The sequence below is a fragment of the Callorhinus ursinus genome, unplaced genomic scaffold, assembly GCF_003265705.2.
Source record: "Callorhinus ursinus isolate GAN/ISIS: 27379988/994484 unplaced genomic scaffold, GSC_fseal_2.0 scaffold10, whole genome shotgun sequence".
Lineage (NCBI taxonomy): Eukaryota > Metazoa > Chordata > Mammalia > Carnivora > Otariidae > Callorhinus > Callorhinus ursinus.
In genome coordinates, this window is record NW_027397072.1 from 38,859,929 (window position 1) to 38,881,483 (window position 21,555).

General features: G+C 39.2%; 1 protein-coding gene across 1 annotated transcript in view; it reads left to right on the forward strand.

The window, feature by feature from the left end:
- The window catches only part of EIF2AK3 (eukaryotic translation initiation factor 2 alpha kinase 3), a 68,164-nt gene extending 46,982 nt beyond the window's left edge, over positions 1-21,182 (forward strand). The window contains exons 11-17 of the mRNA XM_025868227.2: positions 2,406-2,528; positions 4,742-4,891; positions 5,920-6,697; positions 10,550-10,717; positions 15,260-15,361; positions 18,211-18,273; positions 19,981-21,182. Of these exons, the coding sequence (XP_025724012.1) occupies positions 2,406-2,528; positions 4,742-4,891; positions 5,920-6,697; positions 10,550-10,717; positions 15,260-15,361; positions 18,211-18,273; positions 19,981-20,181 (1,585 nt within the window). The 3' untranslated portion in view covers positions 20,182-21,182. The remainder of the gene's footprint in view (positions 1-2,405; positions 2,529-4,741; positions 4,892-5,919; positions 6,698-10,549; positions 10,718-15,259; positions 15,362-18,210; positions 18,274-19,980) is intronic.
- Positions 21,183-21,555: the final 373 nt, after the last annotated feature.

A 21,555-nucleotide genomic window follows, 5' to 3' on the forward strand; every position in this document is an offset into this window, starting at 1 on the left:
AACCGAGCACAGGACAGTATTTCTGGCTTTGGGAGAAATAAAAAGACTAGGCCTATCCTGGAGGGGCTTAACGTCTATGAGGGAAGATAATACTGGGCAAAACAAACAGCTAAGGAAAAAGCCATGAACTATAAGTGACTCAGTCACTGGTTGTGATTATTCAAGAGGGCATCATAAATGAGGTCACATTTTCATTGAACCTTAAATTGTGAGTAAGAAAGAGTTAGGTAAAGACAGGGAAGAGTAGGGTGGAATGAATAAACATACATCTCTAAGGCTGTTGTGAAGAGAACTGGAATAAAATACTCTGAAACTGAATTAGATTTAATTTTCCTTTCACTTTATTCAGTATGGCAAGTACAGCTGATTGTTTTTCAAATCTGGGAGGCTCTATAATAATACCTAATGCTTACTGAATGCCTACTATATTGTAGGCATTGTGAAGAACCTGAGCCCTGGGTTCAGTCATGCATTCAAGTCTCAACTTTGTCATTTGTCATTTGGGACCTTAGGCAAGATGATACTTAAATTTTACAGAGTCTATAATCATATATATGTTATCCCTCTTTTCAGACGACATATTCATTTTCTTTAATACAGGACAATAAGGCAATTGGCCCTGCAGGAATAGGATGTGAATTTCATGAGCTTTGTAGTTGGGGAGATGGATCTGTACCAAAGCGCCTTGACTGGCTATTTTTAGGGCTGCAGATTATTGTTCTTCATTCTCTGTGAAGGTAATTGGCCCATGGAGGATTGGGATCGATTGCCTCTCCTCAACTCCAATGCTGCTCTAACCAGCTAAGCCAACTACTAAATTAATATGAGTGTGCAAATCATAAAGTAATAAACTTAGCCTTATGAGAGACAGTAAAGATAATCGAATTCATCTCTTCCCCATATGGCTGAAAGAACAACTTCCATAGCATGCATGCATTCATTTATTTTTTCATATATTATTTGACGGAGATTTGTTAGACCTTCTATTTGCCAGGTAAGCGCAAGCTCTGGAGATACAAAAAGAAGCAAGAATGCTTTCCTGCATTCAAGGCCCCCACAATGCAGTGGCAGTAGGGAGAGTGAGCTGCATACAGATACCTGCAAAATATTGAGATTATGTTTAAATAGTTTAAAAAGCTATGTGCAAAGTGCTATGAGAACTTAAGACAGGGGTCTAGGAAGGCTCCACAGTGGTAGCGAGATGAGCAGAATGAAGGGAAAATAGAGTTTCATTAAGTACAAATAATTAGGCCATCTCAGTAGAGCAAATAGCAGAAGCAAAAGCCCCAAAGTTGCGAGAGAGCCTGGTGCAAGTCAGCTGAAATCTAGAGTGCAGAGCAAAGAAGTCAGGTGCATAAGGGAGATGAGGCTACAATGTGCAGGTCAGCCTGTAAGTCACAGATGCGGGGTTAGCTTCTGTCTGAATTTCTCTGGTGATGAGCATACTGACTCATGAGGCAACCCAGCCAATTTCACACAACTTTGGCTCCTAGAAAGATTTCTGGCTAAAAAAAAATAAATAATAGGATTGATTACATTTTTTTCCATAAAATTTATAGGCACTGACGTAAGATTAAGTTATGGTTTTTTTTCTTTTCTTTTTTTAAGATTTATTTATTTGAGAAAGAGAAAGAGTGGAAGGGGGGGGGGGGTGGGGGGAATGGGCAGAGGGAGAAGGAGAGAGAGAATCCTCAAGCAGACTCTCCACTGAATGCGGAGCCTGACTTGGGCTTGATCCCAGGACCCTGAGATCAGGACCTGAGCCAAAGCCAAGAGCAGGATGCTTAACTGCCTGAGCCACCCAGATGCCCCTAAGCTATGTTTTTCTGAGTGCAGAATGCCATAGGAGGCAAAAGTTTAGAGAACGAAGGATAGAATATTTTGGTAGGTGATGGAAAGTTTTGGACGGGTTAGATCAGTAGTACAGTTACTGTAAGAACAAGTGATTAAGAAGCGATTCCCAGGGCACCTGGGCGGCTCAGATGGTTAAGCGTCTGCCTTCGGCTCAGGTCATGATCCCAGGGTCCTGGGATCAAGTCCCGCATCGGGCTCCCTGCTTTGGGAGCCTACTTCTCCCTCTGCTCTCTCTCTCTCTCTTCCTCTCTCTCTCTCTCTCCCTTTGTCTCTCATGAATAAATAAATAAAATCTTTTTAAAAAAAAAAGGAAGCAATTCCCAATTGAACAGAAACTTTTTTATTTTTTATAAATTTCCTAGGAAAAAATTAGAATGGGCTTGCTTCATTTATATAAACAGAAGAACAAAGAATGCTAGTAGTCAAATTTAAACTATAATCTCTATTAATAAAGTTCTCCGAGACTTACTGAGTTTATGTACTTTTTATACATCATAAAGTAAGATTGAACTATTGCCTTATTAAATTTCCTTTTTTTTTTTTTTTTTAAGCTATCTAACAGATTTTGAACCAGTTCAGTGCATGGGTCGTGGTGGGTTTGGAGTCGTCTTTGAAGCCAGAAACAAAGTAGATGACTGCAATTATGCTATCAAGAGAATTCGCCTCCCCAACAGGTAAGGGAGGGCATTGTTAGTGGGCTTGCAACTAGCGCCATATTGCTCATCTCATAAGCAATATGTCCTTTTTGGTATACTCCATCCTATAGAAAAGTTTCTGACTTTCTGAATCTTAGCCTCCAAGTGCCACCAGATAACCAGCTGTCAAAAAGGGGTGATCTATTTAGATTGCTTTGCCTCAACTTAAAAAAATCTTCCCCTGTTTTTGATTCTTAAACACTCAGGACTTTTCCACAGTGGATATCACCCTTTAAAAATAATCTATGTATTGTGGAAAACAGGGAAAAGTAGTAAAACAAAAATCATCTGTGTCTTCTCTTCCCAGTAATGCTCACTATTACCATTTTTGGGTATTTCCTTTGACTTTTTTTCTGATCATAAATGTACCTAGTTAGTATCATAGTTAGCAATACAGACAGTTTAATCTGTTGCTTCCTTTATTGTATCCTTGGCATTTTCCATGTTATTAAGAGTATAAATGCCAAAATAAACAAAGTATTTTATGGCTGGATATTAGTCCAGTTGATACATGTGAAATATTTTGTTTAACTGTTTCTTATTGTTAAACATTTGGGTTTCATATTTGTTGCAGTTAAAAACAACTTTGCAGTGTCCATCTTTGATATAAATTTTTGACCACATCTGTTTCCATAGGATAGATTCCTAGAAGTAGCATTTCTAACTCAGAACAGTGTCATGCTTAAGATGATGGGCTTTGAGTAATGCCTTCTTTTCCATCTATTTTATTTTTTTTTAATATTTTATTTATTTACTTGTCAGAGAGAGAGAAAGCACATGCAGGGGGAGTGGCAGGCAGAAGGAGAAGCAGGCTCCCCACTGAGCAAGGAGCCCGATGTGGGACTCAATCCCAGGACCCTGGGATCATGACTCAAGCTCCTATTGATTCTTTTATTTTTAAGATTTTTTATTTATTTATTTGAGAAAGAGTGAGAGAGAGAGAGAGAGCGCAGGAGCAGGGGGGAGGGGCAGAGGGAGAGAGAGAGAAGCAGACTTCTCACTAAACAGGGAGCCCAATGCGGGACTCGATCTCAGGACCCTGATCGTGACCTGAGCCTTAGGTAGACGCTTAACTGACTGAGCCACCGAGGTGCCTGTAAGCTCCTATTGAGTCTTGATTAAATGTGTACAATTGCTCTGTTGTCCTTGTAACTGGTAGTTAAACATTCTGTCCAACAGTTAGGGACACAAGATTGGGATGGATTTGTGTACTAATTCTTTTCCTTGGGACTAATTCTTTTCCTTGGTATATAATATTTGAGTAGTTTAAATATATGTGCAAGGCACCACATAGGTTATAAAATTAAGCAAAGCTTCTGCTCCCAAGAACCAATAACTCTTTGCGGCTTTTGCGTATATACTCAGATAACTACAATGGAAGGAAGGTTGTGACCTGGTGGCTTAGATTTAAATAGCTTTTCATGAAAAAGTGCAGATGTAACTGAAATCAAGGAAGGCAAGCTTTTTGGAGGTGGTGACATTTGTGCTGGGTATTCAAGAGTAGCCTGTCACTCAGTAGACATATGTGTAGGGGAGGGATGGCCAGCTACACAAAATGGCCTGACAAAGGCTCAAGGAAAAGCACTTGGAGGTGGTATAGAGAATAGTTAGTGGGATCCCTAGAAATGTGAGATTAGATCCACCAGAAAAGCTGCCAAAGCAGAAAATCAAATCCAGATGCTTTTCTAATTAAACTTCATTGCCTGTGATAGTTGGTATTTGAGGCTTGCTTTAACCAAACCAACATGCTAATACAGGTTTTTTGGATGGTAATATGTGCCAATTACATATGTACCAGTAGGGTCGTTCTCCATCCTTCTGAGCTGCCATCCTGAGCTGTTTTCCGAATACGTCACTTACACCTATTCATCCTCCTATTGATTTAACATTAAGCAGTCTTTATAACTTTAACGATCTGTAGTCATTCATTTTTAGACGTCTAAGAAAGCTTTGTTTGAATGAGGCAATGTGTTCATAGCACTTATATTTAGAAGGAAAAAAAACCCTAAATACATGTATTTTTTAAACTACAAAACCTACTATGTGGCTTTTTAGAATTGTGCCACTAGGGCTAACTCATCTGTTTCTAATTTAGGATTCGAGAGAGAATTTTATTTTATTTCTTACTAGAGATATGATTACTTTTTCAGGTAAAAGCAACCTTCAGTGTTGTCTTTTTCTCTGTATTTTAGGGAGTTGGCTCGGGAAAAGGTAATGAGAGAAGTTAAAGCCTTAGCCAAGCTTGACCATCCAGGGATTGTTAGATATTTCAATGCTTGGTTGGAAGCACCACCAGAGAAGTGGCAAGAAAAAATGGATGAAATTTGGCTGAAAGATGAAAGGTAACTTGGTTAGACATAGACTTAAAATCTAGTACTTTTAGGCTGTTTTTTTGTTTATGTGAATAAAATATCATTTCTATAACTAGAGATGAGTTTTGCTTGTTTGTTTTAGGAAAAAAATGCTGTTCTCTGTCATCATGTTTTGGAATGTTCTCTAGCCACTTATTGAAAAGTTTATTTAAAAAAAGAAAGAAAAGTTTATTTTTTAGAATATGAATTTTAAAAATTATTTGTAGATAGGGCTGTATGAATTGTAAATTGCTAAGGGATTCACAGTGGCTTTTCTTTTTAAGAGGTTTTATCTGCGTTCATCACTTTTTTATTTTAGATTTTCAGTTTCTTGGTAGTTAACAGTTTACAATTCCTTTAAAACTATTAAACTAGTTTAAAGCTATTTGCAGTTAAAAATACTTAAGCTTGGGCAACCTGAAGATAATTCCCATATTAAGTATGCTCTGCTATAGGAAGGAAGGCTCTTTTAAAAATGCGTAAATGAGAACAAAGAGGAAGCAGGCTGCATATAGACCATTTACCAGTAAAATTCCTACCTAAAAGTACCAAACACAGCCCTAGATCCACGTGAAGTAACCTGTTAAGATGACACTTATAGACACAGTCAATAGCCAAACCACAGAAGGACCAAGTGAGGTGGCCCCACCGTGCAGGGCCCTGTGAGCTGCTGCCCTATTTCGGACAAGGGCTTACGAACCATGGCCACTCAGCAGCCTTGTCCGTGGCGGTCCCTCAGTGCTTTGTGTTTTGCATAAAGGCCCTGGCTGCTCTGGCATGACAATTGCAGGTCACTGTTTCAAGTCTAAAATTAAGCTTTCCAGTTGAAATTTTTTAGAAGAAATGGATGGAATATAACGTTCTTTGTCTCAAATAGCATGTTTTTGTTTCATCTGTGTGTCGTTTGTCATTCGGTACTGGCTTTTTTATAGATGAAGCTTTTAAAATAAAAACTGTACTTCAGATCATTTAATCAGCACGTATTCCCTCTCTTCCCTTTGTATCTCTCCCACTTTTAGCACAGACTGGCCACTCAGTTCTCCTAGTCCAATGGATGCACCGTCGGTTAAAATACGTAGAATGGATCCTTTCTCTACAAAGGAACATATTGAAATCATAGCTCCTTCTTCACAAAGGAGGTCTTTTTCAGTAGGGATTTCCTGTGGCCAGACGAGTTCATCTGAGAGTCAGTTCTCTCCGCTGGAATTTTCAGGAATGGACCATGGAGATACCAGTGAGTCCATGGATGCAGCATGCAACCTCCAAGACAGTTGTCTTACGGAATGCGATGTGGAAGATGGTACTATGGATGGCAATGATAAGGCGAACTCCTTTGAACTTTGTCCTTCTGGAACTTCTCTTTTTGAAAGGTCAAGGGAGAAAACATCCTCTTCTATAGTATTTGAAGATTCTGGCTGTGATAACACGTCCAGTAAAGAAGAGCTCAAAACGAAGCGACTGCATATTGGCAACCATTGTGCTAATAAACTAACTGCTTTCAAGCATTCCAGTAACAAATCTTCTTCTAAACCTACTTTCTCTGTTTCTCCTCCAAGACCGACCACTTTAAGTTTAGATCTCACTAAAAACACTGCAGAAAAACTCCAGCCCAGTTCCCCAAAGGTATATCTTTACATTCAGATGCAGCTCTGCAGAAAGGAAAACCTCAAAGACTGGATGAACAGCCGATGCACCATAGAGGAGAGAGAGAGAAGCGTGTGTCTGCACATCTTCCTGCAGATTGCAGAGGCCGTAGAGTTTCTGCACAGTAAAGGGCTCATGCACAGGGACCTCAAGGTCTGTATTCGTGGAACCTCACCCAAGGGTTTCGGTCTGACCTGCTGTGATTGACAGCAGTACTTTCGATATTTGTCAGATTTTAACTGAAGTGCCCTGAAGAGCAAAGGAGAGGAAAGGTATCAGTCAGAGAGGGGAGCAGAGGCTTGGGGAAGTAGCCCGAGGAACCTGCTACAGAAAGAAGTCTCGTGGTTTGAAAACTTCAGGCAGAGCAAGTCTTCACTTCTGTGATGTGTTTATGTTCATTTTACCATAAAAAGTATTCCCGGTCCTCTGGCTAAAAAAGACAAATCCACCATGAGCAGATATACCCTGTTTTTCCTATGGCTTTGGGTAACCCTGACATAAGTTCTCAAGGGCTCCAAGTAGCATGGTGAAAGGGACCCAAGTGGAAGGAGACACATAGTTTCCTTCATTAGCCAGCTCTGAATTGATTCCTGAACGATTTAGGCTCTGGGGAAGGGCGTGAGAAGCTGGATGGAGAAAGAAAGCAAATAGTTAGCCAGGTTATTTTTTGCAGCTTTAAAGCCTTTGATTCTGTTTTCAGTATATACAATATTGAATACTGTGACAATGTGATATGCTAAATTATATAAGATTCTTACTAAAATACTCAATATATCCTACGTATGTGTTTCTGAAATAAGTATATGGAACTCTTACTTGACTAATTTCTGCTGTATTTCATATGCTCATAGTGATCATCAGTAAATGTATAGTGAATATATCAGTACTTTTCTGACGGAAGCGGCTTAAATTACTGATTTGAAGTATTTTCAGTTTTGTTTCGTGTAGCCAAAACCTTTTGTTTCAGGCACCAAAGTAACTACTTGGACAAGTTATTTTCTTCTCATATCAGCAGTACTTGTTTTAGTCCTTGAATATATTGTAAGAGTTTGGAATAAGGGGGACAAGAATTAGAATTAGTTCCTATTTTCCAAAGTAATTGTCACTTTGGATATAATCCAAAGTTATATATACTTTGTATATAATTTGTATATATTTGGATATACTTTGTATATAATCACTGTGCTTCAGTGATTTTGATGTGGGCCCGAACTGACTATCAGGAATTATTCTGCACCGAAGGAAAAGTTCAGAGATGATTTCTTTTGGTTGGAAAGGAGAAGACAACTAACTTCCAGGAAGCCAGATACTAACTTGAGAGGATGCTGGCTATTTGAATATAGTAAACATTTATCATTTGGTGAGAAACAACTGATATACACATTCTTTTTGTACTTAGCCCTTACTATACACACAAAATGCCAAGTTGAAAGGCAGTGTAATTATGTTTTCATTAATAATGACTATCCCCTGATTCTATAATGTTAGTGAGATATTAGTGAATGTTTGCTAGATGCTACAGTATTGTCTAAGGATTTTTTTTATGTATTTGTCTATGTACCAAAAAAATTCCAGGAATAAAATTAATTTCCCCTAAGTTTTTTAGAAATCAAAAAGTTTGATTCCTTTATAAGGATATATTGTTCTTAAAGATTTCTAGGATGGGGCGCCTGGGTGGCTTAGTTGGTTAAGCCACTGCCTTCGGCTCAGGTCATGATCCTGGAGTCCCTGGATCGAGTCCCACATCGGGCTCCCTGCTCGGCAGGGAGTCCGCTTCTCCCTCTGACCCTCCCCCCATCTCATGTGCTTTCTCTCTCTCTCATTCTCTCTCTCTCAAATAAATAAATAAAAATCTTAAAAAAAAAAAAGATTTCTAGGATGCCAGAAAAATTACCTCCAAGATTTCTATTCCAAGTTTAAACAGCTCTGCATTCTGTTCATTCTGATCCAAGTCTCTGAGCTCCATATTAAACCTTCTGCCCCCCCCCACTTTTATTCCTTGCTCAGTTTTTGTCATTGGCACTTTCCAGCCCCTGATTCTCCAGACTTCCTTCCAGTCTCTTCTCTTCCCCCTAGCTGGGCTTCACACTGGGCTTTTTGCAGTTCCTTAAATACATCGGGTCCTCACAGAGCCTGTTATTTCTCATTTAAATTCTCATCACACTTGTATTATTTATCCTATGGTTTCCCTGTCTGTTTTGTTCACCTGTTATTTCCTTAGCACAATGCCTGACACATTCTATATGCTCCTGTCATTTTATTTTGAATAGTCTTTTGTTTGCAGCCCAAAGGAAATTTATCGGCCCATGTAACTGAAGTGTCCAAGATTCAGGGAAAGCTTTATCTAGGATCAAGTGATGTAGCCGGAATCTGCCTCCTGCGCCATCACCATTTCTTGTTTCCATTTTCAGGCATGCTCTCCCTCACTGTCCCAGGATAGCTGACAGCAATTCTCAGGGCTACATGTTATAAGTCTTTAGAGGTGGTTGGATAGATAGGCATGGGGAGAAAAGAGCATGGGAGAAAACCATCTCTTTCTCCCAATATTGATAAGGAGTCCCGGGTTTCCTTCTGATTGCTAAGCCAAGGACACCTATCCGTCCCTAAATCAGTCTCCTGGCCAGGGGATGGAATTGTACTGATAGACTTCTACAACCTCTGGATGTAACCTCAGGACAACATCCACCTGAACCATGGGGTTGCTGCACAGTTGGGGAAAAGGGAGTCCCCAGAGTCAAGTCAAGGTATTTCTGATGGAAGCACAGGGGGTAAATGCTGGAGAACCCCCTGCCCCCCAAAAAGTCTATTATGGTGTTTAGTAAATAACAGCTGACACCAGAAGGTAGGGGAGAGGAGGAGATGTGAAATTTAAGGCATCGCAGTCTGTGTTGTCTCTCACAACACAGATAAGGTCATCTGTGGGAGAGCAGGAGGTTATTACTATAGACTTTGGTATATGCAATAACTTAAATGCTTCAAAGTCAACATTGTAGAATAGTATTTTGGAGTTCGGGAATAAAATGCTTTATGTCTGGCAGTATTTGAAACCTGATGAAATTCAGTTTCATGAGCTAAATGGCTTCCTTTTTCCTTATTTTAAGGGCTCCGAATAGTGGTTATGTTAGCCACAGTTAGAGTAGGTGCTGAAGGAAAGATGATATATTTCACACAGGCAAGTTTGAGGAGCCCATGAGAAATCTGGTTGGATGTGTCCTATAAACAGTTACATATGAGAGTTTAGAACTGGGGACAGAGGTCTAGGAGTACATGGGAGCATCCGAGTATTAGAAGAGCAGCACAAGGTTGTAGTGAAGAGCTCTTATTCTCCTTGGTAGCCTATTTCCCCCTCTCAGACACAAACGAAAGACGGGTCTATTTCATTCATTCATCAGAGAGAAGCGATGAGCTACCCTAGGGCAAGGACTGTACTGAATGCTGCTCCTGTGGCCGTTAACCAGAAGTGTTCTTCTTATGGAGCCAGACCGCTTGGGTTTGAATCCAGCTCTATCACTTGCTAGGTGGATACCCTTGGGCACTTAACTTCTCTGGGCCTCAGTTTTCCCAACTGTAAAATGAGGGTCTAAGAGAACTAATAGGGTTGTAAGTATTACATGAGTTAATAGTAGTAAACCGCTTAGAACAACTCCTGGCGCATTGCCAGTGCTCTATATTCATTTCCTGTCATTACTCCTATTATTATCATGGCTTCAGTCATAAACATAAAAAGCTTGCCAAAGGAGAGTATATAGAATACTGAGATTGAGGACTGGGCCCTCGAGACTGTGATTCTCTAAGAGTTTAAATAGATGTTCAATAAATGCTCACTCCCTTTGCTACCCTTTTCCTTACTCTAACAGTACTTGCTTAGCTTTGAAGGATTCCTTTTATTTTCTTATTAGTCTGTTTAATGCTGAGAATATCTAGTTCCCTGTACTTCTCTTCCGGAGGAGAGAAAGTCTCTTCCATGCACACCTATCATGCTTTTGTCTGTCTTATTTTTTGCAGCCTTCCAACATATTCTTTACAGTGGACGATGTGGTCAAGGTTGGAGACTTTGGATTGGTGACTGAAATGGACCAGGATGAGGAAGAGCAGATGGTTCTGACCCCAATGCCAGCATATGCCAGACACACAGGACAAGTGGGGACCAAGCTGTATATGAGCCCCGAGCAGGCAAGTTTTTTTCTTTTCCTTCTGAATTAACAATGGATTTTTAGTTAGCATGGCTGCAAGCTAGATATGCCCCATGAATCTCCATCCACATTCTTCTTAGAATAAGATAAAATCTGAAAATTACGAAAACTGGCACCCAGGCAACACAGTCAGGGTACAATTTCTACAACCTGAATTGGGGATGGATTAAGAAAAACATAGTGCATAAAACATGCACTCACCCCTGAGCCAGAACCTGACAGCAACCAAAAATTTAGAAGAAGACTTTGGATGCCTCTTTCCCAAATTTAACTCCAGTCCTTCTTTTGTACACTCTGTAAAAACTTGTTTCAGAGCCAGCTAGAGCCAGATGTCCTGTATTGAGCTGCTCGTTCCAGTAATTCACAAGCAACTTCTAGAATGTACCATGGCAGGAAAGAGAGGTAGATGGGCTGGAATATGTTGCCTTGTGGGGATGCTCGGTCTCCAAAGGAAAAGCACTGTGAACAGGACAGCCTGGAAGAGTGGTTGGAACAGGGCATCCTGGGAGCATCAGAGAAGCATGCCCAGCCCAGCTAATGATACTCACAAGCTTGTATATGCTTCTACATCAGTGGTTCTCAAACTTTTTGGTCTCAATACCTGTTTATACTTGTAAACATGATTGAGAACCCAAGAGTTTTTCTTATGGGATTTTATCTATCAATATTTGCTGTATTAGAGGATAAAATTGAGAAATTTATAAAAATTTTATTTATTTATTTTAAAGATCTTACTTATTTATTGACAGAGAGAGAGACAGCGAGAGAGGGAACACAAGCAGGAGGGAGTGGGGGAGGGAGAAGCAGGCTTCCCACGGAGCAGGGAGCCCGATCCCGATCCGGGGCTCGATCCCAGGACCTTGAGATCATGACCTGATCCCAGGACCCTGAGATCATAACGTGAGCTGAGGCAGACACTTAACGACTGAGCCACCCAGGCATCCCAAAATTTTATTTATTAAAAATAGCAATATTAAGCCTATCACATCTTAAAGGTATTTTTATGAAAAATAAATATTCTGCAAAATAAAAACAAATTAGTGAGATGAGTGACATTTGTTTACATTTTTGCAAATCTCTTTAATATCTTATTTTAAAGAGCTAGATTCTCTGGGGGCCTGGTTGGCTCAGTCAGGTAAGCATCTGACTCTGAGCTCAGGTCTTGATCTCAGGGTCATGAGTTCAGGCTCCACATTGGGCTCCACGCTGGGCATGGAGCCTACTTAAAACAATAACAAAAAGAGCTAGATTCTCATATCTGCCTTTGCATTTAATCTGTTGTTCTGTTATTTTGGCTAAAGTAAATGAAGAAATTCTGACCTTGCACAGATAGTTGGAAAGGGAAGAATATTAAATAGTATCCTCAGGTAATTGTGGGTATTCGTCTTTGTTAGTGCATCAAAACTCAGTAAGTGATAGTTTCTTAAAAGTTATTTGCCCTGGAGCGCCTGGATGGCTCAGTCGTTAAGGGGTTGCCTTGGACTCAGGTCATGATCCCAGGGTCCTGGCATCGAGCCCCCCGTGGCCGGCTCCCTGCTCCACAGGAAGCCTGCTTCTCCCTCTCCCACTCCACCTGCTTGTGTTCCCTCTCTCACTGTCTCTCTCTCTCTCTGTCAAATAAATAAAATCTTTTAAAAAGGGGGGGGAAGCTAAATGAAATATATATTGGCCCTTAGATATAGTTGGCATTTGAACATTTATTGATGAACTAATTAAAATGAGATACACTTTGATTTCAAATTTCTAAGACCACAAGGAAACATGAGTGTATTTGAAAACAGACATTGTAAATGTCTTTCTGTGAACACAATGCAGTAAAAAAAGATGATAGTGATTTGATTTTGGGTTTTTGTTTGTTTTGCTTGTGTTTTGGATAGCTGGAAATTTAAAACACCCTCCCTAATAATGCAAAGCATTAAGAAAACAAAGAAATGAAAAATAAGGAAATTCATAGGAAGTTATCAAACTTCTATTTTATTTGAAAGCCCTTCATTATATGAGCACATTACTGTGTAAATGATTCAACATTCTGCCTGGAAGGCCAAGGAGCTACACATTGAACACGAATAAGACCTGATACCAGAACTGGTAACAGTGGAACAATAAAGTCACAACATGATGGTAGATTTTTAGAGTTTTAAATAAAAAAGATATCCTCTCTAGCAAATCTACTTAAAGGGAAAAACCACAAATAACTTTAGAAATTAGCAACTAGGATACATGTAGCAGAGATTTTAATTTATAAGAGACTACTATTATACATAGTTGATCATTCACAAGCAAAGGTATCCAAACTGGCTTAAGGAGGAAAAGAAATCCATTGGCCTGAATAATTCAATCATTCTAGTCAAACGATGTGGCCAGCACTTGGTGAAAGGGGAAATTAAAACTGTATGAAATATGAAAATACTGTAAATACATGCTTATATCCATAGGAAAAAAGGTCAGAAGGAAGAGCCAGAAAATGTCAGCAGCCACTGCTTCTGTGTGGAGGGCTTTGAAAGATATTTTGGACTTTTTTGTATTTTCCAATTTTTCTACATAGGCATGTATCAGAATTAATACTAAAAAAATAAAATAAAAAAATAATAAAAAATAATTAATACTAAAATGCTTTTAGCATTTTTTTTCAGAATTATTCAAGAGGCTGGGAGTATACCTTCACACTTTTAAGTATTATGAAAACAAAATGGGAATGACTAAATAAAAGGACTCCTATCTGGGTGCTTAGGAGAGAAGGTGGGGAGCCCCTCCCCCCAACCCCCACACCCACACCCCGCCCCCAAACACCCTTTGAAATAGAGGACTCTCCCTCCACTCCCAGTCCGGATCGATCCCATTATACTGTTTATTTTTTTTCACAGCATTTTTAACTCTCTGAAATTGTTTTTTCCTCCCCTCTAAAATATAAGCTATCAGGAGAGACCTAGCTTTTCTCTTGTTTTACTTTATCCCCAACACCTGCAGTGGTGCTACAATTAAAGCAGGTGTGCAGAAACGTTTGGTGGATGAGTGAATGTGAATGTCACTGAAAACATAAACACTAGGTGGTCTTGGCCACCCCACACATTGCTGTGTTCACTGTATCACAGCTTGCGGCTGACGTGTGTGCACGCACGTGTGTTTGTTGGAGGAAAGGGTTGCTATCTGAAAAAGGGAGAGATCTGTGATAAGTGATAACTATGTTTGTTCATAAGTGATGCTATGTTGTTGTTGAAGATACTGGAAATCAAGGATAGCTGGAAAATTTGCCCTTGACAGCACACAGTAGTGAAAATGTAGTTAAAAATGGACAGCCATAATTCTCTTAATAATTTGCTTGTTATTCTTCTGTATTTTTCTACATTCTTATATATATATGTATATATATATAAGAATATAGAAATTGTCACTTTATAAAATGTCCCTTTAAAAGTCTCTCAGAATACTTTGTATGAATTGTCTTACCGGAGCTTCAGAAGCTGTACTAAGACATTGTTTTAAAATACATTTTGGGACACCTGGGTGGCTCAGTTGGTTAAGCGTCTGCCTTCTGCTGCCTTCCACTCAGGTCATGATCCCGGGGTCCTGGGATCTAGCCCCGCATAGGGCTCCCTGCTCTGCGGGAAACCTGCTTCTCCCTCTCCCACTCCCCCTGCTTGTGTTCCTTCTCTCGCTGTGTCTCTCTCTGTCAAATAAATAAATAAAATCTTAAAGAAAAAAAAAAAGAAATTCCTCTATGGAGCGGTTTCAAAGTGATGCCCTTCTCTAACATTTGCCAAATATGTGCCTAGGGTAATTTTCACAAATAAAAGGGTTCTGCTAAGTCCCAGGAGGTCACTTTTAATTTGAATGAGGCTTTGTTTAATAGAGTAGTTGGGCTGCAATTCATCTGTTCATTTGAACAAATAAGTTTTTATTGAGTGCCTTCTCTGTACTTAGCCCAGTGCCGGATGATGGGAACACCAAAGAGGCAGTTCCTTCCCTCCAGGACTTTATAATCTAGTGGTGAACAATAAGAAATAGACACATGTAAAATACAACTAAGAATGCAAAGTAGTCCATAATTAAGTGCGTTAATGAGGGCTAACCACAGTTGATTAGTGGTTTGGAGTAATGAAGATTTTCTCATAAAAATGGGTGAGGTCTAAGATGATTAGAAATGAGAGATCTGCTTTAGATAGTGTTGGCTTTGAAAATCTTCACCTCGGGGGTAGTTGAGCTGCTTTGACTGGCTCCCACAAACTTTTTTAGCATTGCAAGGCTCCAGGTTTCTGCGGGGCCTTTTTTACTGATGCATATCTCTGAGCAGTACCTGGGCTTTCCTTCTGTAATGCTGAGTAGTTTAATTACTCTTGCTGTAGTGAGTTAAAGAAAAGAAGCTGCAGAGATCATTAACTCTTTGCTAATGTTTTTACTCGGACAGTTACCTCTAAACCAGGAAGTGACTAGGTTAATTTTGGGATTCACTAATGCCGGGTTACCAGTTTTATGATCTCTGTTCATTTTTTTCTAAGATTTCTTCTTTATATCGGTATTTCAGATTCATGGAAACAACTACTCTCATAAAGTGGACATCTTTTCTCTAGGCCTCATTCTGTTTGAATTGCTGTACCCATTCGGCACTCAGATGGAGAGAGTCAGGGTAAGTTCCCCCCTACTCGAAAAAGGTGGAAAAAGAAAATACTTTTAAATTTACATAAGAAAGCATTTTAAAAGAAGAATAAGTTACCCTTAATGCCAGCAGAGCAGTTCACTGCAAGTAGAAAAGTTCACGTGAGCATTACAGGGAGGATTTGTAGACTATTTGCTTCCATCTCAAGCTCAGTCTTCAAAAATTTCTTGTTTGTTCCTTGTTGTTGTGTCAATTCATCGTAACAATATCCTGCACTCAGTAAATTTGTAATACGTGCAAAGCGAGGGGGACGTCAGGGTAATGGGGATGGAGAGGGAGTGACACGGTTGGATAGTTGGTCAGAAAAGAATTTTCTAGAGGGCAAGTGACCATACACTCATACACTTAAAAGCTGGCAAGTAAGCATAATTAGTGTTTTTTTTCCTCTCAAAATAAACCGTGACCATGGTTTTTAAGGAAGACTACTGAAAGGCTTTTAAAAGGAGGCCAGTCACATTTTTCCCCATTGTTCGTAGGTGGTCACCCTCAACATTTCTAACCGTTGTCCCAGGTACATACCTCCATATTTTCAAAGTTTATGCCCTTATCATACCATTTCTATATCAATTTTACTTCTTATCTGTTGACTCCTGTCCATAGTAGAAGAGGATGTAGTTCTCACATAGAACCAAAAGGCTCAGCTGTTCTAACCAAAAGGACGTACCAAGTACTCTGTACAATAAATGGGAAAAAAGGAAGAAAATTAAAAAACCTGAATGACTAAATAGCAGAACATTCTAAAAGCTTCTAGAAGGATATGAAACAGGTCCAATATATGTAAAGAATCAGAATCATATGGCATCAAAATTTATATAGTTACAAGAATATCAAAGAACCCTATCGAGAAAGTAAAAACACAACCTACAGAATGGGAGAAAATATTTGTGAACCATATATCTGATAAAGCTCTAGTAATCCAGAACATACAAAGAACTATTATGACTCAACGAAAAGACAAACAACCCAATTAAAAAATGAGCAAAGGACTTGAATAGACATTTCTCCAAAGAAGATACACAAATGGCCAGTAAGCACAACATCATTATTCATTAGGGAAATACACATCAAAACCACAATGAGATACGACTTCATAGCGTTTAGGACAGCCGTAATAAACAAAAGAAAACAGAAAATAACAAGTGTTGGCAAGGATGTAGAAAATTGGAAGCCCAGTACACTGCTGGTAGGAATGTACAATGGTGCAGCCGCTGTGGAAACAGCTCGACTGTTACTCAGAAAACCAAACATAGAGGGGCGCCTGGGTGGCTCAGTCGGTTAAGCATCTGCTTTTGGCTCAGGTCATGGTCCGAGGGTCCTGCGATCCAGCCTCTCATGGGGGGGCTCCCTGCTTAGCAGGAAGTCTGCTCCCTCTCCCTCTGCCCCTCCCCCACTCAGGCTGCTGAAATGCTGGTGCCTCATTCTTTGACATGAGATCTTTGGAACTGTTTTATTTCCCTTTTTGGAAGCTCCTAGGGCTCTCCCTTTATCAGTGCTGTTAGGACATTTAGTCCTTTCATTGATCCTCCCCCCCCCCCATTTTTTGTACTTAAACTGGTAGGTGCCTTCAGTTAGGAGATGTGACTCTCAGTTCTAGCAAATTTCTTGTGTTAATTTTTGATAAATTCTTCTCCACTTTTTCTCTTTTCTTTTTCTGAACCTCCTGACTTAATCCTATAAATGCCTAACCTGTTTTTTCTCCTATTTCCCATCGGTTTGTCTCTTTGTGTGTTGTTTTTTGCAAGATTTCCTTAATTTGTTATTCCAATTTCCTAATTTTGTATTTTGACAATCCAGTTTTTAATGTCCAAGATTGTTCCTTTTTATAACATTTCATTCTTTTTAGGATTCAGTATTTTATCTCTGAGAATCTCAGTTATGTGTATTTATATGCCTTAAGTATTGTCTCTTTCTTCTGGAACATAAAGAGAGTGATAATAGGGGACCTGGGTGGCTCAGATGGTTAAGTGTCTGCCTTCGGCTCAGGTCATGATCCCAGGGTCCTGGGATCGAGTCCCGCATCGGGCTCCCTGCTCCTTGGGAGTCTGCTTTTCCCTCTTCTCTCTCTCTCTCTCTCTCTCTCTCTCTCTCTCTCGAACCCCCTCTGTCGCTCATGAATAAATAAAATCTTTAAAAAATAAAATAAAAAAAAGAGTGATAATGTGTATGAAAATTCCCTAATGAACTTTCAAAAGCTTAGTTATAATACTCAGTAATTAGCACAATTGACTTGAGTGGTTTTTTTGGTTTTGTTTTTGTTGGTTTTTTTTTTTTTTCCACTCAAAAAAGAAGAAAAAGAAGAAGAGGGGTGCCTGGCTGGTTCAGTCAGAAGAGCATGTGACTCTTGATCTTGGGATCATGAGTTTGAGCCCCAGGTTGGGCATAGAGATTATGAAAAAAAGAGAGAGAAAGGAAGAAAGAATATACTCTTTCATATCAAATACAAAGAGGCTAGATCCTAATAGAAAAAGTTACCCACTTAAGGGCACAAATGTATACTCATGAATGAGTTATTTTTTACACAAATCAGTCCATTCTCAGTTAAAATCCAGGTGTCAGTATAATATGTACAATAAAAGCATAATTATATCTGAATTGTTTTCTAGATTTTGATAATTTGATGGCACGTAGATCTGTGCTCATGAAGCACTTCAGTGTAGATTATCAGGTCAGGAAAAGCTGTTGATAAGTTTTCCATCTGTTTAATATTCAGCCTTTCTTCTTCGTCACTTCATTAGAGTATCAAAAAAAAAGTACATTTAAATAAATGGATCCATATATCAAAACATTTAAAAGCAAGTAACACTTTTCTTTCTTTTTAGATCTTAACTGACGTAAGAAATCTCAAATTTCCACCACTATTTACTCAGAAATATCCTCGTGAGGTTTGTATAATTCTAATCTTTTATTTTCTTGAGAATCAAATTTAGAACTTAAAGGGCCTTCACAGTTAATTCACCAATTTCCCATTTTACAGATGAGGAAGCCAGAGGTGTAGAGAGGAAAGGAACCTGATCCCAAGAGCACACAACTTGTTAAAATCACAGGTGGAAGGGAACTCGGCCCGGGGTCCTTGGTGGGGTCTTTGGCCGGGTGTTCTGTGGTCCCCACTGGGTGACTTCCTGTTGTACGTGCTAGCATCCTTCTCCTTCAGAAAGGCTGAACTCCTGGCACACTCGGGGCAATAGAGCTACTGCTGTGACTGCCACTAATTTCTTTATTTTAGTGAATTTGGGAGGGATCTTAAAAACTGGCTTCTTTCTTTAAAAAGGAGGGGGTGTCACTGATTTCCATTGATTGGAGTTAAAGCACTCAGAGTGAGTGACACAGTAAAATTGCTCAGAAGAGTAGGAAGGAAAAACTAAGCTGGTCCTGATGGTAAAAATTGTGTGTAATGAGCCTTGGAAGTTTGTTTTTGTTACTTTTGTCATTTTTATTCCATAATATGTTTGGTCCACAAACACATCATTTTAAAATTTACACATGGATACATCTTGAATTTTCTTAAATAATTAAATTGAAGTAAGTTAGACTGTCTTTTAATTATCAAATAGGGAAAAATCTAAATTTACCTGTCAGTAATATAAGTTATAATGAAGGACTGCATTAAAAAATGAACTTTATAGGCTGGCTCAGTCGATAGAGCGTGCGACTCTCGATCTCAGGGTTGTGAATTCAAGCCCCACGTTGGGTGTGGAGCCTACTTAAAATAAAAGAAAATATTTTTTTTAAAGTATAATATAGAGATACAGTAAGCTAAAATGAAATATGTTTGGGGCGCCTGGGTGGCTCAGTCGTTAACCATCTGCCTTTGGCTCAGGTCATGATCTCAGGGTCCTGGGATCGAGCCCCGTGTCAGGTTCCCTGCTCGGCGGAAGGCCTGCTTCTCCCTTTCCCATTCCCCCTGCTTGTGTTCCCTCTCTCGCTGTGTCTCTCTCTGTCAAATAAATAAATAAAATCTTAAAAAATAAAATAAAATAAAATAAAATAAAATAAAATAAAATGAAATATGTTTTACTAAAAATTACTTTGTTATATATTTTGTAAAACTGATGAATCAGTTTCCAGGGTGTCTTATAAGAATATATGTTACATTAAGAAGGGCTCAAAAAAAAAATCAAGAAAAGGGGTTAGGTACTGATCTCTGGCATGATTATTTTTAATTGAAATTTTTATTGAGATAATTGTACATTCACATGCAATTATAAAATGGAATCATTTTTAAAGTCAGATTATGTCTGTGTTTCAAGGATGTGACTTTAAGACCCTTTATTATATGTTAGAAAACAACCAATTACCACAAAATGGTCTATGTTTATTTGGAGCAGGGGTTGGCAAACTATGTCCCATAGGCCAAATGCAGCCTGCTGTCTAATTTTGTAATAAAGTTTTATCGGGACACAGCCATACCCATTTATTTACTTACTGTCTATGGCTGCTTTTGTACTTCAATGGCAAAGTTGAGAAGTTGCATCAGAAACTGGCCCGCAAACTTAATATATTTACAGAAAAACTTTTCTGACTCCTGATTTAGTGGACTGTTTCATGGTCTAAACCTGGCCCTTCATTTCAAAATGATTATTATATTTCAGTATGTGATGGTTCAAGACATGCTCTCTCCATCCGCCATGGAACGGCCTGAAGCTACCACCATCATTGAAAATGCTGTATTTGAAGACTTGGAGCTTCCAGGAAAAACAGTACTCAGACAGAGGTCTCGCTCCCTGAGTTCATCGGGAACAAAACATTCAAGACATTCCAGCAACTCCCGGAGCCCTTTGCCAAGCAATTAGCCTTCACTTACATTTGCACCCCTAGCAGGTGACACAGAATAGCCTTTTAGGAATGTGGCTCTCCAAAATTGTGAACTTGAAAATTTTGTTCTTTGCTCAATTTTATTTGGGACTACTTTTTGTAAGTCATATTTAAACTGGATTTGGGGGCATAACCTAATTTGAGCCAACTCTGTACTGCTAAACTCCAGGAGAGGGCTATCCGTAAATCACGTGTGGTCCTTTTTCTTCAGTGGTCTCTTGAAACTGGCTGGCCAAGCTTGATAGCCCTCACCTTTGCCTGGGGAGGTAGAAACAATCCCTAAAATATAAAGAGAGAATTAAAAGGGAAATATTTTTATAGTAAAGAAGAGAGTTCCTACAATGTGGTAACTATATTCTAGAAATATGCCTTCTAGAGACAAGATGATGATTTTGAAACTAATTTCCAAAAACAGCTGACTCCATTTTTGTCCTGGTGTGTAAATGCAGAAAGAATCCATACCGTTTTGGAGGATGAGTAGCACAAATTGTATAATGGTTTATGTCCATAGCTAGTTTTATAGTGATATTTGTAGCATTAAATAGCTTTATTCCTTAGATGGTTCTAGGGAGAGTTTAAGAGCTTTTTTGTACTTTTACCTCCAATAAAGGGAAAATGAAGCTTTTTGTGTAAATTGGCCAAAAGTTCTGGTTTGGGGAAGTAAAAAGCTGTAGTAAGACATGAATCATATATTACAACTAACTTCTTCAATTATGGACTTTTTAAACCTAATGAAATCTTAAATGTTTTATGTGTAATCCTGTAGGTTGGTACTTCCGCAAAACTGATTCTAGATAACAGTTTCATCATCTAACTTGCTAACATGTTTTTATTTTTCACTGTAAATATGTTTATTTTTTATTTATAAAAATTCTGAACTCAATCCATTTGGGTTGGTGGTGTACAGAACGCACTTAAGTGTGTTAAGTATTGTGACTTCTTTCAAGTCTAAATGATTTAATAAAACTTCAAGAAATTATTTATAGTTGACTCTTATTTGGGGGAATTAGCCCCAAATGGTAGTTTTTCAAATTTATAAAATGGGATCACGGGTCTAGGAAGGGTCATAACCCTACTTTCAAGAAAACTTTTGCTAACCTATTCCAAGCAGGTGTGTCTTCTCTGTTCTTTCCCAAAGACGTGACAAAACCCAAGTCTTTTTCAGAAGTCACCGGACTCATAACCAGGAGACGTTCGCCCGATGCCTACTCCGTGCCGGGGACTGGGGACAGAAGGAGGACCCCGCCTTGAAAGGAGACCTTGCAGAGCCCAGGGCTGGGGCAATGCCGGCTGTGCTGGTCACAGTGTGTCTGGCACATACCCTGTGGAGGCGCGGTTCGGACCTGCTGGGC